The 17,500-nt window shown below is 30.0% G+C and overlaps 1 protein-coding gene across 2 annotated transcripts in view; it reads right to left on the bottom strand.

Moving 5' to 3' along the window:
• Asap (ArfGAP domain of ASAP) overlaps positions 1 to 17,500 on the bottom strand; it is a 26,260-nt gene that overhangs the window by 4,917 nt on the left and 3,843 nt on the right. For both annotated transcript variants that reach the window (XM_035887001.2, XM_035887003.2), the window contains exons 2-15: positions 10,674 to 10,746; positions 5,722 to 5,867; positions 4,926 to 5,180; positions 4,651 to 4,736; positions 4,394 to 4,550; positions 4,034 to 4,298; positions 3,617 to 3,844; positions 3,285 to 3,507; positions 3,020 to 3,200; positions 2,592 to 2,867; positions 2,327 to 2,446; positions 1,951 to 2,161; positions 1,395 to 1,676; positions 1,061 to 1,227 (exon numbers count right to left, since the gene is read on the bottom strand). In XM_035887001.2, coding sequence (XP_035742894.1) covers positions 1,061 to 1,227; positions 1,395 to 1,676; positions 1,951 to 2,161; positions 2,327 to 2,446; positions 2,592 to 2,867; positions 3,020 to 3,200; positions 3,285 to 3,507; positions 3,617 to 3,844; positions 4,034 to 4,298; positions 4,394 to 4,550; positions 4,651 to 4,736; positions 4,926 to 5,180; positions 5,722 to 5,867; positions 10,674 to 10,746 — 2,670 coding nt within the window. The remainder of the gene's footprint in view (positions 1 to 1,060; positions 1,228 to 1,394; positions 1,677 to 1,950; positions 2,162 to 2,326; positions 2,447 to 2,591; positions 2,868 to 3,019; positions 3,201 to 3,284; positions 3,508 to 3,616; positions 3,845 to 4,033; positions 4,299 to 4,393; positions 4,551 to 4,650; positions 4,737 to 4,925; positions 5,181 to 5,721; positions 5,868 to 10,673; positions 10,747 to 17,500) is intronic.

Below are 17,500 nucleotides of genomic sequence, written 5' to 3'. Positions count from 1 at the left end.
AAATGAAAAAATGAAAAAATAAATAAATAAATAAAATAAAAAAAAAAAAAAAAAAGATGTAAATGAATTGTTGCTGTTGTTTTGTTATTGGTAAAAACAAACAAGCAGATCGCATGATAAATCAATGCGTGTATTGTAATTATAGAACGTGATAAGTGAAGCTAAAAATATATACTTGCAAATGACTAATTTACTTAGTTTATTTTCTTAAATTGTGTTTTGATATAAAAAGCCAGCATATTAGAGATTTATGCGGGCGGGTAACGTGCGAGCATTATGATGATTGAATACGACAAAAAAAAAAAAAAAAAAAAAAAAAACAAAAAAAAAAAAAAAAAAAAAAAAAGATAAAAAAGATAATATATATCAAAGCAGAAAGAAACTCTTCAATACGACAACAACAATGTAGTATTTTTTTTATATTACGATAATGAAAGAGAGATTTGTGACTGTGAATAATGACATGACATTTATAGTATGGTGTGTGACATATATATACATATATATATGTATCAAGCATGTTTGTTTAATTCGATGGAAGGTAATAAATTAATGAAAAATCGTGTTATTGATGAGAGATAAACAATGGACATCCTTTGTTAGTCAATTGTTAAATTTTCTACCATTTTTTGTTAATACGATCGTACACGTACGGATAGGAGGTGTACACAGCTTATTATAACGATTAATAAGTTGTGAAGAGTAATATTTATGTATGTGAAATGAAATGAGTGGAAAAAAAAAGAATAAAAACAAGATAAGTATATGTATATATCTACGGAGTAGTGCTTTCACGAAAATTATTCATTCATCGAAATACGTCGTATAAAAAGAAACAATATTTAAAAAAAAAAAAAAAGGAAAAAAAAAAATTGTTCACATTCTCATGTGTCTCTTAACTCTCGCTATTTTTCCCAAAGACAAAAATATTTATACACAATTTCTTTTTCTTTTCTTTTTCGTTGTTCTTTCCTTTCTTTCTTTACCGTGTAATTATAACAGAACAATTTTTATCGTTTACCATAGAGACTCCTTTACTTTTGAAATAAGTAAAGCTCACCTTTCGTGGAGGAGGAACAGGATTGCCAAGGCCATGATCCGAACACATGGAACTTAGAGACTCGCTACTACGACCATTACTCAATCTGGAAGTGCTAACACTGGACGGTGCAGGTGGTGGTGGATTACGTGGTCTTTGTAGCGTGGAACTATTGGTCTTGTCCATTCCTATATAAAACATTGAAACGTATAAATAAATGGAACGAAAAAAGAAGAAGAAAAAGAAAAAAAAGAAGAAGAAGGAAAATATAGAAAAATTATAGGAGGAAAGTTTCGATTTCACCTATAGAGCTTTACATGGAGAAAATCGTAAAGCGAGTTTAACCTAAACATACCATGCCCTGTAGAAGAGTCTCCACTGGGTGATCTTTTATGGTGTTGATTGTTAAGTGTGTTTAAAGTATGCGATAGTGTGTGTAAGGTGTGTCCAGCTAAGATTGGCTCACTCGTCGTCCGGCTATGTGTGGATGTTGCTAATGACGCTGACGAAGGTAGTGTACCATAATGAGAAGATGGAATGCCACTTGAGCTTCCTGATGGTGGGGGAGGCGGTGCAACACGTTTCTTCAATGATCCATGGATATTTATTGAAATATCTGGTGTCATCGGTGTGGGTACTGTTTACAAAAAAAAAAAAAAAAAAAAAAAAAATAAAAAAATAAAAAAAAATAAAAAAAAAAATGTATTTCATTAGCTTCATTGCAGCAACAATATATCGTATTATATTATTCATTAATCATTATTACCATATTGATATTTATAATTATTGCTTACTAATGTTATCCGATTAAATATTGCTCGATTATTATTCATCATTTGTTATGTAAAAAGGGGACGGGAGTGGATGGGGGGTGAGTAAGAAGAAAAAAAAATTAAACAATAACAACCTACCAGCAACAGGTTTTCTCGTTTGTGGTGGAGGAGGCGGTGGCATTTGTTGTCTGTTGGTAGAGGAACTTGGCGAGGAACCACTTTGTAGACTATCACAAGTACTGCTACGACTACGTAATGTCACCGGTGAATCACCAGAACCTGTGCCTCCACCACCAGCATATGAAGGTGGTCTGCTACGTGACTTTTTCTCAGGCGTTAGACAGCCATTCTAAATATAGAAGAAAAAAAAAAAATAATAATAATAATAAACGTATTCATTTCATTAAATCTTAACGATTTGATCTACCATCATCTAACATATGTATGTATTGTATATATTTTATATTACGAAATTGTAGCACATATTGCTAAATAATAATATGTATTTAATCACCCTATCTTCAATGATCGTTTCGTCATCAGAAAAGTCCGTTGAACCTTCGTCATGAGATAGATTCCAATCGATGTTAACGTTATCGAATAATGTCTTCTGTCTTTGTAAAGCATGACTAAGCTAAAACATGATGGAAAAAAAGAAATCGCTTTACTGGTACACTCTTGGGGACGAGAGAGAGGACAGAGAGGGCGGGGAATTTATACTTTCAATTATGCGTATCATCAAAAATCTCTCATAAAGAAAAAAAAAGATATATACTTACTAATTCTTTACAAGTATGATGTCCCATTTCTTGAGCAATGTCCAACGGAGTTTTATCCTGTTTATTTCTATAACTTGGGTCGGCACCAGCTCGTAAAAGTAATTTCATAGCTTCCGATCTATCGTGCCTCGCTGAAAGATGTAACGCCGTTTCACCGTCAACCGTTGTCCTATCAATACCACCAGTTGGCATATTTTGTATAAGAAAATCAACAATTTGTAGACTGTTGCCCATCTCTCGTAAGATTGCCAAATGTAAAGCAGTCTCACCTATATCCTGTGATATAATGAAGTAACAAAAACTGTCAATAAAAATAATAATAAAAATAATAATAATAATAATAATAATAATAATAATATATATATATATATATATATATATATATATATGAGAAAAAGAAAAAGAAAAATGTAAAGTTGATATCTCACAGAGGTGGGCAAAGGTGCTGCTAGATCGACATTCTCAGCATAAACTTGTAAGAGTTGTTGTAGATCACGATTATTAACTGCATGTTCTAAATCTGATAAGAGATCTCGTTCATCCGCACAAGTATTCATGACGTATTTTTTATCAACATACTTGGCTCTTATAAATTCATACCGTTCTTCCCTGTTGATTCCAAATACAATGATATATATGTATATGTATATGTATATATATATTAAAAAAACAAATAAAAATTTGTATTCTTACATCGTTGACGTAGGCGTTGGTTTAAGATTATGATGTAATGTAGCTTCCATCACTTCATTAAATGCTTGATTAGTCATATGCCGTGCTAATAATAATTGGGCGGTTCCCACATTGTCTAAAGTTAAAGACTGTATCCTTGATATATGCACCCCTAAATCTCGATGAATACCACTACATTCTATACATACGATTATACCAAAATTTGTAGATAACCAGGTAGCATCTGTTAATAATTTATAACTAAACAGTTAAATCCGTTTAATAATATCAATTATATATTTTTATTTGTATATTATACCAAATGAAATTATTTATATTGCATAGCTTTTTACCGTTTTGAGAGGAACAGTCACAACATTGTTCGTTTCCAGGTAATCGCATAACGCATCGTATAACTGCCTGTTGTAATTCGACTAAACTAGGATTTCCTTGGCCAGCTTCAGCTTTCCCACTAGCATCGAATGCACGTAGCAAAGCTCTTTCTTTACAATTTACCAATACCGACATCCAAGCACGTTGATCTGCTTCATCTTCCGCTTGAAAATGGTACGTACGATTATCTATGAAATTAAATATATTATATTTCAATATTATCTAAACGATATTGTTTATAATAAAATTATAATTAAGATAAAAATTAAAAAACAAACAAAGATTTTAAGATATTTTCTTGAATGTGTTCTCTAAATGTTTCCTTTAAAAGTATTATATATAGATGTATATACAAAATATAGATAATTCTAACTCACAACTTATAAGATCAAAGCCTCTTTTATCATCCGGTACCAGCTTTATTTGGCACGTAAGTAAATTCACTCTTGTAGGTGGTTTATTCTCATCCGCATGACAGATATCCAAATAACCTTCGGCTTGTACGGCACATCTTCTTTTTTGCCAAACCCTCCTCATCTTTCCTTCACTTTTTTTCAACAAATGTCCAGAACGTGTTACACCATGTTGTTTATCACCTTGAAGTTGGTGCAAGGAATATCCTGCGCTTGCATTTACATTTAGCTATATAATAGAATAATTCCAACGATATTAGCCAATATAAAATAAATATTTATAATTTAAATAATAGTCCAACTTTATTATTAAAATTTTATTACCTCTTTATCACAACCTGAACTCCTAAGTAAACTCCTTAACTCTGTCAAACGTCTTCGTTCTTCATCCTGAGTTTGTCGAATCTTTTGCAGCTTAATACTCAGATCGGCCACATAAGAACCAAAATGTTCTATGGTCTTTAGGCCATCTTGAAAATAGCTAAGGACCAAAGAGATAAACTAATAAATTCAGTACGTTAATTATTAGGTTAATATATCCATATTAATAAGATGATAATATAAAATTATAATGAACTTACTTGGTCTGAGCATGATAATATTCGACTAGATGCTGCAACAGTTCGATACCTTTCTTTGTCTTGATTTCATTCACCTTTATGAGATACTAAAAATATAAAAAAGAGAGGGAAAAAATAATTATTTAAAAAAAAAAAAAAAAGGAAAAATAAAAGAAAAGAAAAAAAAGAAAAATAAATAAATAACATAGAAACCTTGAAGCATAGCTCGTGATATGCATTTATTGCATCATATTATTCTGTCCTACGCTAACAGATTAATCAATTCTCCTTCTCACCTCGCACATTTGCAATTGAAATAATCGCCTCTCCTTCTCCATTTCATCGGCAATCTCGGCCGGTGTAACCTCCGTACGAATAAGGCCGGCCTCCTTGGCATGTTGCTTTTTCTCCTTCTCGATTTTCGCATACTTTGCCTCGTAGTCCTTCCACGCCTTTTCGAATGGTCTTTTGAGATCGCCCTTCACACCTCTCAAATCTCCTTTCAGTACCGAATCCAACGGAAACATTACGATGTTATTGATGTTTTGCATCTGCAAAATTAGTTTCTGGATAAGCGCATCTTTATCACCTTTTATTCTTTTAAAAGTACTTGATAATGATATGTTTATTTAAAAATCAATTGACAATTAATAAAAAAAAAAAAATATATAACAATGTTTTTATATATAATGAAAATTTTAAAAACGAAATATTTATGAAAAAAGTGAACGGAATAAAAATTTTAATTTCCCGCCAAATGTACGATAAAAACCCGGTCGGTAAAACATTTTTCTTCGTTATCATAAGAAACTATTATATGTTGTATATATTATATATACAATATGTATATATTCTATTATGTATATATTGTATATATAACAATTATATATGTACATATATATATATATACACAACACATATAATTAACATTATATTGTATATATAGATATAACTGTGTTGAACGAAATAAAGTTTTTTCGAGGTGATTTTAATCAATCATATTTAATACAAAATTGAGAAGTAAAAGAAAATTATAATGGCAACTTATATACACTTTAAAAAGTTAGATTACTCTATAAATAAATAATATACCAGAGTCTTCATAAGGGCGCTCAATTCCTTGGTGACAACTGCGAATTTAAGGAATGCTGCTCCTATGTCGGGCTCTTGTTCCTTAAGGGCAGCATCGCCGAGTCTCTCAAGGGCTCTCCCGAGATAAACTTCGTTATCGACGTGGGCTTAAAAAGAAAAAAAAAAAAATAAATAAATAAATCAATAAACAAAATAATAAAAAGTTAAATAAAGAAAACGAAATTTTCAATTTAATATTGAAACTTATTAATACATAAATATCAAACAAATATTTTTGTTTGCAGATACATACTACTAGTTTTATTTTTTTATTTTTTTTTTTTTAATTTTTGAGAAAAAAGAAAAATAAACAAAGGAAAAATTGAATATAAGTAATAATTTATTAAATTAAATTAATTAGGTATTAATACAAATTTATATATATATATATATATATATATATATATATATATATATATATATTTAGTAAATATTTAGGTTAGGTTTTTCAAATTTTCCTATTATACATAAATACATACATATATATATATATTTTATCGCTTTTATCTCTATTTGTGTAAAATAAGAAAATAGACAAAAACTTTCTGGCTCTTTTGAGAAGACAAATTTATACATATATATTATATATACACATACAACATAAACATGTATATAAATACATATATATATATATATATGTGTGTGTGGTATCCTTCGCCTACAAGCAAAATCGATTTTATGCTTTCTCCCCCAAGTCGTCGTCTACATGTTCTTTGTTTCTGTCTATCTCTTTCTCTTTCTCTTTCTCTTTCTCTTTCTCTCTCTCTTTCTCTTTCTCTTTCTCTCTCTCTCTCTCTCTCTCTCTCTCTCTCTCTCTCTCTCTCTCTCTCTCTCTCTCTCTCTCTCTCTCGCTGACAGAAGGGAACGTTTCCGTTTCGAAGTTTCGATTGTATCGGGAAACTCGACGGCTCGACGAGCAGAAAGCATTGTTTCCTCTGAGAGTGAGAGAGTGAGAGAGTGAGAGAGTGAGAGAGTGAGAGAGAGAGAGAGAGAGAGAGAGAGAGAGAGAGAGAGAGAGAGAGAGAGAGACATATGGACATGGTACTCGATCTTTACGTATGGATCATATTGGAGCGACATTTCCTGCGTATTCGAGAGGATACGATGAGACGAACGAGTCCATAGAACAGAAAAAGCTAGATAAATCAGAGGGGAAAAAAGAGAGAAGAAAAAAAAACGAAATTGGAGATATCGTTCGAAGAAATATGATTTTTAAAACTTGACTATTTTTTACTTTTTTTTTTTTTTTATTTTTTTCTTATTTATTTATTTATATCTTTTTACTAAGTTTGTTTTAAATGAAAGAAAATACATTTCTTTTTCTAAGTTATATTGTTTTACAGAATACGTAATTTACTTTAATTCTTGTTTGTTGAAATACGAACAAATTTGAACAAATTATACAAAGCTCTAACTTACTTATAAATTAATTATTCACAAATTAATTATATACAAAACCAATCCCCCCTCTACTCCTTCCTTCCTCCCACTCTCTCTCTCTCATTAATAAATCGATTGATATCATTCTTGAACAATTTGAAAAAGCGCGCGTAACCGTTAATATTACCCTCAAAAAGGGAACGCAAATTCTTTTTTTTTTATTCTTCAGAATTCCATACAAAAATTGCTTATAAATGTCATGTCTAAGTTTAGCATAATATCTCTTGCAGTTATATACACACATACACACATATATACACATATATATGGCATATTGCACATATGTGTATATATCCCCTTCACATATTAAGCTATATACATTTGTTTTAAAAGGCACAATGGCAAAGAAAAAAAAAAGAGGAAAATAAGAAAAAAAAACAGAGAGAGAGAGAGAGAAAGAGAATGAATTATTCGTGAAGCATGTGAGATGTTAGTCATGAAAAAAAAAAAAAAAGAAAAAAAGAAAAGAATCGGTAAAAAGGGACGACTAATTGTAAGTACAGGAACGTTTTTGAGACGAGGAAGAATGACGTAAGAGCATCATCAAGCTGAGACATCGTAAAGAGTGAAAATTAGCGTGCTTGTTTACAGGCGAGAGAGGAAAGGGGGAGGGAAGGAGGGGGAAGAAGGAGAGAGAGGAAGGAAGGAAGAGTGGGATTGGCTGTGAAAAGAAGCAACAAAATTGAGTTGCCGAGCATATCCTATTTCTTTCCACATTTGCTTTTGAAATTTATGCGAAAAGTGAGTTTAACGACGCCCATTTATTGTGATCTCCTTCTCTTTGAGAAGATTAATACGAATTTTTTAAAGTGACGTAGATTACAAAGATATTTAGAATGGCAGGGGAAAAAAATAACTTAATGAAAACAAGGAAAAAAGAAAAAAGGGGGGAATAAAAGAAAGAAGAAAATGACGATGAGACGAAAAGAAAAAAAAATAAATAAAAATAAAAAAAAAAAAGAATTTTATGATCATAAAAAAAAAAATTATCATTCATAATTAATGAATCTTATCGAGCGTTTTTCACGCTAGATCGCGTGGAATAAATTTTTACGGAAGAACGAAGCGGAAAAAAAGATGAGAGAAGTAGGAAGGACGATGAGGAAGTGAATATACTCTCTCGAATAAGCGAGAAATATAAGGTGGGGGAGAGTGAGAGACGGGTGGGGGGGGAAGAAGGTAAGGGCGCCAGAGAAATCGATCTGTCTGTCCTCTAGCGTTAATATGAAGAGAAGAAGCCATGAGGACAATCCCCATAGAAGGGAAACTTACCGATAAGGTTTCCGCTCTGTAAGCTTCATATATACAAATATGTACATATATATGTGTATATTATGTGCGTGCGTGTGTGGTGTGTCTATATATATATATATATATATATATATATATATATATAAAGCAAAATTGTTTAACAAAAATACGAGAAAAGAGAAAACAAAAGAAAGAGAGAACAAAAAAAAAAATAAAAATTAAAAATAGAAATAAATAAAGAAAAAGACTTTTTGTGAATGTACAATGAAAATCGTATAAATTTTTAAATAGAAAATTTGCCGGAGGAATGAAACTTTTTCTCTCGAGAATTGATAAAAAAGAAGTGAAGAAAAAACGAATTGAGGTTATATCCGTGAAAAATATTATCTTCGTGAAATGCGTAAGGGGAGACACAATTTTAGCCAATATAAAATCTCTTATCTAAATTTAGATTAAAAATTTATATATAAATATATTGCAATGTATTTATACATAACTTTCAAAAGGTTAGGTTTTTATAAAACTTAATATTATAATATATAATACCATAATATATATATATATATATATATATATATATATATATGTATATATATACTTTTACTATACTACTAATATTATTATTAATATCAATCTAATATTATAATACTAATAATAATATAAAAAAAATCTAACATTATAATATTAAATCAAAACAACAAAATAAAAAAAAGTTATACCTATAGACAAATATAATATAATTATCCAGTAAATATTTTTAGATTAGATTTTTAATAATACAATATATATTAATATATAAAATACATTAATAATTTAGCGAGGTCTCAAAAATCTAATGTTACACTTAACCTAACCTAATATTATTTACTCCATAATTATAATGATCACATATAAAATTATATATATATATATATATATATATATATATATATAATAATTGAAATATACATGTATTTACACAACAAGTAAGGTAAATGTTCTCAAATCGTTTTCAAACAAAAAGTAGATGAGGACATACCTGTAATGGTGCTACAAGAGTGAGGAAGCGAGAGAGCGAGAGAGAGAGAGAGAGAGAGAGAGAGAGAGAGAGAGAAAGAGAGAGAGAGAGGGAGATAGAATAACGATTTTCGACCCTTTTATAGTCTCTACTTCGTGTCCAAGAGACGCGAAAGCTCTTGCTCTCGAGTGCTTGAATTGCTTAAGTAGCTATTAAAACACTTAATACCGATATTTAAGTAACATTTAAAATATCCTACATAATCAAACGTACTTTACGTTAGTTTTCGATCGATTTGATTAAAAGCATAAACGGAAATGATATCTTCTCTTTAGAAATATATATATATGCATACATACATACATACATACATACATATATATATATACATACAAATAAACACAAAACTATACGTAAAACACGATTAGCTGAATATATATACCATTCGACATGTTCGATTCTTTTTCGAGCTTTAATCTGCGTCATTGTGACAAATATGTTCAGATGGGATAAGGCGTCACAATTTATATGTCATCTTTCATACATATATACATCCCACGCGCACTCCATGTTTTATTTCAACGAATGAGTGCCTCCTTTGATCTATATATATTTGTATTTATATAGTATACATAATAAAACGCATGGATCGTTTATACAGATTCAACTTCCGTATAAGATTCTTATGTGTGCATGCGCGTGCGCGTGTGCGTGTGTATTTATTGTGTACATATATGTACATATAATACGATATATCGATTTTCAGTACCACCGCGGAACATGGTGACACACTAAAAGTCTACCACACCCCGTGTAGTGTGCCTTACCCAACCAACAACGTACCAAGCTCGACTTACTTTGAATAGCAAATATTGCCGGAGTTACGTAGGGCATCGGTGAATAAATAAAAAAAAAAAAAGCGATCGAAGCGCCTTACCGTCATTCATAGAAATTAATAAGCGGAGCGCGATATTCGAAATGAATAAATTTAATTTTACGTTTTTATTTGAGGATTTATAGTTTTCTTTTATTTTTATTTATTTATTTAATTAATTAGAATTTTTCTTTAAGATCGAAAATTTTCCGTATTCTAAAAAACAATCGTATCGCTTTATTATCGTTGTTCATAGAAATTAATAAACGAAGGAAGATATTTGAGAATAATAAATTGAGTTAGCGCTTTTATTTGAATTATTTGAATTATTTTTAAGACTGTAATCCTTACCGTTTCCAGAATTGTGAATTGCCTTGATGGCCTTCTTTAGTTTGGTAAGACCGTCTCTGTCGAAGTCCAGAGTCTGTAACATAATCGTCAAACTTGTTAAGATAACGCTATAAACGATTTATCACTGATTCATTCTCCTTTCCCTCTCCTTCTCGTTTTACGATAACTGTATGAAAACTTTTAATTTAAAGTGTATATTAAGAAAAATTTATTGGGAAATTTCTTATTATCTTTTGGTTAAAATAAATAAATATTTTCTTATTTTAAAAGAAAATGAGAACAAAGAAAGAGAAAAACAAAGAGAATAAATCTTATTATGTTTACATTATCGATCGAAAATGAGAAATTTCGTTTTTACACATATTTTAAATACAATTAACTTGATAATTGCCAAGTAAATTTTTACCATGACGATATAAAATGTGATTTATTTTATTAAAGAACACACACACACACACACACACACGTACACAAACAAAAACACTATTTCGATATCAGTCAGTTTTCTTTTAAAATTACAATTTTTATTTGCATGTGTTATAAAGTCCATAAGGAAAAAACACTTACGCTACGAGTTTTGAACCAAAACATTCCAAAATTTCTTTATCCACAAAGCACAATTCACCAACCATCACGACCAATACTTTATCGTAATCTTTCAACTATGGTAACTTTTATTTTTATAAAATTCAATATTCCATCCTTCCCTTTCACTTTTTCCCTCTCCCTCTCCCTCCCTCTCTCTCTCTCCCACTCACACACACACACACACACACACACACACACGCACGCGCACACTCTTGATAAACAAGAAAGAAGAAGAGGGAGAAGGTGTTAAACGAGGGTGAGTTACCCCTGAAAGAGAGATGATCGATCCTCCCTTCTTGTATCATAAAGTTTTTCGAGCAGAACAAGAAAATAAGAGTTCACGTCTAGTGAGCGTGTATCACCTTACTGAAAAAATATTAACCTGAACGATCGATGCTGCTGTAATGCATATATACTTGTCTCTTGCGTATCGTGAAATCTCTCTCTCTCTCTCTCTCTTTCTCTCTCTCCTTGGGAGGACCAAAGAAGAAACACCAGGAATAGATCTTGTCTCGTTCAAGAATAACTCAACCTAAGAGCGAATTCTCATAAGACGGTTTGTGATGTTGTAAGAGCCAATTCTAAAATAGGAAAGTGGGTGACATAAAGACAATCAGGGTCAAGAGTAAGTCGACCAAAGGAATGAAAGAGTAAGAGGGGTGGTATTATAGAAGTTTATACTTTGGTATTCGACATCTGGAAACTTTTGTTTAACATCGTTCTTATCAATGTAATTATGAATGAGAAAGTAAGAAATTTAAATATGTATATATGCATGTAGATAAGCGCGTTTATGATAAAATTTAATATAATCCTTTTATAGTAGCATCGTTGCAAACAACAATTTTAGCTACCAAGGTTTCCTAACCTATAATTTTTATCATTTAATATATATGTAAATTTCTTTTTTTTTTTTCTTTTTTTATTTTTTAAGTTCGACTTGTTTCTTTCATCAATCGGAGAGAAAACATTGTTTATCTTTTTATTTTTTATTTTATTTTATTTTACTTGATTTTTCAATTACAAGTTAAAACGATACGATTATTATACGATTACTATATATTAGTATCATATAATTATAGTGCACTATAAAGTATAGTATAAATAAAAAGAAAGCGATTTATATTAAAAGAATATTAATGACTTATAATATTAAAAGTATAAAATTAATGGCTTATAATATTAAAAGTTTTTCGTAGTTTTTTCTTTTTTCTTTTTTTAAGTAAAAGTTAAAATGATATTATTATTATATTTATACTTTAGTATAATTTTTTTTTTAGAGCATAATAATAATAATAATAAAAATAATAATAATAATAATAATAATAATAATAATAATAATAATAATAATAATAATAAATAAAGTATAATTATAATTGTATAAATTAAATTATTCATTTGTTATTATTTATTTCTTGTTGTCAACGAACAAAAATTAGGTTATAGTATAATTAACCTACTATTTCGAAGTTTGTTAAAATCCTCGACAAATTTTCTCTCTCTATGTCGTCGTATGTGTCAATATGTGTTTGTATTTTACAGAGGACTTCGAAAGCTGTGTCATGTCGACTTCTCCACGGCTAGGTTATTAGGTTAAATTCGTTCCAAGTAAACTTGGGAACGTGACTATATTCATGTTACTTAATCACCTTTTCGCATCACCCGCGTAATTCAAATTGGCTTACATTAGTAGTAAATTATTCAAAATCACGAAACAAGAGAAAATTTTAATAATACAATTTTTTTCTTGTTTTCTTCTTTTTTTTTCCAAATTGATTTCTATTATATTGTTGAAATCAATAATAAAACCCGCGATATTCAAATTAGTTCGATAGTTTATTCTAAAAAAAAAAGAAAAAAAGAAAAGAAAAAAGAAAAAGAAAAAAGAAAAAAGATAAAGAAAAAAATGAAAAGAAAATATTATCGAAAAAAAGAAAAGAGAAAGAGAGAGAGAGAGAGAAAAAAAGGATGATTTTTCGTGAAATTGGATTTTCTTTATCTCATGATATAATATTAATAATAAAAAGGATATAAAAAGGACAAAAAGAAATTCTTAGTTTCTCCCTATCTTCAAATCATATTACTCGAATCAATAATTATATTGCCGAAAGAAAGTATTTCATGCTTGAACAAGATTTAATGGAGCAAAAAAAAAAAAAAAAAGAGAGAGAAAAACAAAGAATTCCATGAACAAGGGAATGCTTGTCGGTCGATCTGTTCTTTTCTTCTTTTTTCACCCTTTTTTTTTCTTTACTCGTATTTATTCGTGGAATAGAATTTTTTTTCGAGTTTCTCTCTCTCTCTCTTTTTCTCTCTCTCCTCTGGCTGGCGCGAGTCAGAAAATTGTGAAAAGCGTGCAATAGGAAAGGTGCATAGTTCTTTGTGGTCTCGTAACAACGCCAGTGCACTAGTGCAGCATCAACAACGATGCCAACCAGCTGCTCTGTTGCTACTGGGCTTTAGAAGAATGCCCATAGACGGTCGGCTTTCCTTGCAGGCATCGTTTCAAGACGCCAAAGAGCTTTCGTAACGTTCAATTATCTCTTTTTACGGAGCTGACTATGTCGGTCGAAAAGAGGAAGAATTCCAAGAAGAAAAGAAGATAATTTAACTCGCGAGTTGTTTCAAGAGAGATGCTTAAACGTATGTATGCATGTATGCATGTATAATATGTATGTATATATGTAAATGTAACACAACACTTCTAAGATCATTAACATATTTCTTCATCGATAATAAATAATAGAAAATGGAATACAAATTTTATATATTAATGTGTAATAATAAATAATATCATAAAGAAGAACGTATTAAATAAATTTTGCGATTTAATTTTCATGAAACCAATGAAATTTCAATGCGGAATGTAATACATATCATTTGATATACATCCGATCCACTTCGATTGATCGTCCGAAGTTGATTGAAAGAGTTCCCAATCGAATAAATTTGACACCAACTGGAAGCCATAAACGTTGGAAAAAGATCGCGTGTCCGGGAACTAGTATATACCTATACCTGTATGTATATATATATATATATATATATATATATATATATAAAATACTATATGCGTGTATATTTATATATGTATATAGTACGTTAAGAAATCGAATCCGAAGTTAGTATTGGTGATCCACTTGAACGAGATCCTCCTACGAACGTTCACACTACACCATCGAACGTTTACCTTGCTCTCGAGGGAACAAAAATTGCTTATTAACACGTTGTATGTCTCGTGCTCCACCGGTGGCCCACATCGAAAGAACTTATCGTTCTAGGCTGTTGTAAATATCTTATATAAAATTAAACGCGATCATAAAATGCTTCATAATATTATCAAGCGATACCATAATTGTCATGTGTAATGGAATTTTCATGCCGTTGCCGATCGATGGTTCAATGCAGCTTGCCTGAACGGAAAATCACCACATCAAAATATCACGGCATCCCCGACGTGTTTTTAATTATACGTTCACGACGAGGTGACTTTAGATTTTACGATTTTTTTTTTTTTTTTTTTTTTTTTTTTAATACAGTGTTCTTGAGAAATTTTTAACTTCGGAGTCTGTCATTATGTTTTCAATGGCCGACGATAATTTAGTTACGTTAAATATATTTTAATTAAAGTTATTTGAAATATTTATGTATATCAGAAAGAAGATAAACTTTGATAAATCAATTATTTTGTTACAAAATGGCCGACCAACAATTCTGTTAACCTATTTTTCAAATGAACAATTACTCAATAAATATCAAAAGATATATATATATATATGTACTTAGAATAATAACATATAAAAATATATTAAGAACCGAAAGAAGCCATTTTGTTTCAATATGGCCGACGATAATTTTATCCTATCAAATAAAATTGTTCGATGAATAAAAAAAAAAGAAAACGATAAGTAAATAATTAAATAAATATAAAAAAATATATATATATTTCAATAGTAATGTAAATTTTTTCATCTTCCATATGTTTCTCTATAAGAAAAGTATACAGCGAAAAAGGGAGATATTTCTTCAATAGAAGAAGACTGATTAAATAAATAATAATCAATCGTTTGCAGTTCGACGCGTTGGATCAAAAGTCAACGTTATCAAGCGTTCGAACGAAGCGACAAAAAGAACACACATTACGAGCTGCAAACTCTGCTGCAACATAAAACAGCGAGAGTGAAACACTTCATGGTACACCGACACTCGTGGTGAACAATCGAGCTAACGCGAGAAAAAAAAAAAGAAAAAAAAAAAAAAAAAAAAGAAGAAAAGAAGAAGAACATAAATAGAAGGAAAAGCGAAAGTGTTGCGACATTCGTCGAGAATTATACGGCCTAATGCTGTCGTGGTTTTCTTCGGCCGGCAGCCTTTTTTTAAACGGCGACGACGACATATTCGAGCGATTTTTTTTCCTTATCTTTTTTTTTCTATCCCTTTCATCATCAGATCATTCTCATTCCCACTATTCCCTTATAAATATGACGTGGATTTTTCTAAGCCTCGACTTTACTTCTCATTGGTAAAAATATTGAATTTATATATATATATTTTTTTTTTTTTTTTTTTTTTTTTAAATATTTAAACATGAATATGATATGTATAGATTGAAAGAACTAGATTCCACATAAAAAAGAAAAATAATTATATTTATACAAATTTGAGATATCATGAGAGCTTTGAATTTCCTATTGAAAACAAATAGGACGTATACGATTACAAGTATTATATATACATAAGATTATATATATATATATATGTGTGTATAAGAAATGTAAAAAAAAAAAAAAAAATCAATAATTCCAGAGGGAGTAACCGCGTTCTATCGTTTGATGATCAAACGATAAGAAATTCCTTGAGTTCAGGAAACACCATAGTAGATATGCGTACATATGTAAAAACATTGGAAAGATTCAAGATAAAAGATGGCGGCAGGTATGTATATTTGCAACATATACTTCTCTTTGATTGGTCGAAAGAATCTTTTATGTACTATATATATACATACATATATATATATGTATATATATACACACATATATATATATGAATGCTGATATGTTCCTCTGAATACATGTATATGAATATATATATAAGTATGTACATATGTACATATCCATGCATACATACATATATGTATACATACACACACACAAAGCTAGCTATGCAATGAAATAAAATAAAAGAGAAACGAAGAAACAGTGATGTCGTCTCATCGAGCATGGTTTCTATTTAACGAGTGCATTGCAAACATTGAGAACGATGAAGAAAAATAAGATTGACTAGAGTTCGAATAAACGATTCAATATCGTATAGAAGAATGTTGACGCATCTCAATTGTGATTTTCTCAACAAACGTTTCTCTTATTTTTCACGGTTATCCTTGTATCATCAATTATACGTAAGAAAACGACGACGACACGATATATTTTTCTAACTTTTCTTATTCGTCAGCGAATCAGAAGCACGTATGTACGAACGACGGTCACGTGATCCGGATTTCTTTTTTTTTTTTTCGTTATAATAATAGTTTACCTTATCTCTCAATTTCGTCTTACAATAGTCGAATTTCTATACCGAAATCATATTTCTAAGGAGATTTTGATCGGTCTATCGAAAGATAAGAAATTTGAAATAATTTAATTACGGTCGTTTCTTTTGAATTTTTTTTTTTTTTTAATAATTTCCGATTATGTAATTTGAATTCCCGCGTATTTTTATTTCAAAAATTTATAGTATATCACTTTCGTTAGATTAAAACGAAATCGACGGTTGATTTCTTGACTCTGATAATCGTATACGCACACAAACACAAACGTACCACATATACACTATCATCGGTTAGCTATCATATCGCTGTAATGTACAAACATATATGTACATATAATGTATGTACATAGATAGATACAACGATGACTAGTTTCGCAGGAAGTCACAGTCTATTTATTAGTTTACGACTCGACATGCTAGAGCGTTGAGGAGATCCTATGTATATTCCGTTGAAGATACGAAGATTAAAATATTAATAAGCGTACCTATGTTGAATGTCAACGACGTGTGAAGATGTCATCATCAACTCCGAATGTTAAGTAGATAAAAGCTGATCAATGCCAACCAATAAGACGATTTTATCTATCTAACCAATCAAAAGAGTTCGTAATTAACCTATAGGATTATTCGAAAGTAAAAATCAGTACCGGTCATAAACAACAAAAAAGAAAGCGAAATAAATAAAAACA

Source organism: Vespa mandarinia, chromosome 17 (assembly GCF_050613455.1).
Source record: "Vespa mandarinia isolate Hongniang chromosome 17, ASM5061345v1, whole genome shotgun sequence".
In the NCBI taxonomy this organism is placed as follows: domain Eukaryota; kingdom Metazoa; phylum Arthropoda; class Insecta; order Hymenoptera; family Vespidae; genus Vespa; species Vespa mandarinia.
This window is presented reverse-complemented; position numbering and strand designations above follow the sequence as displayed.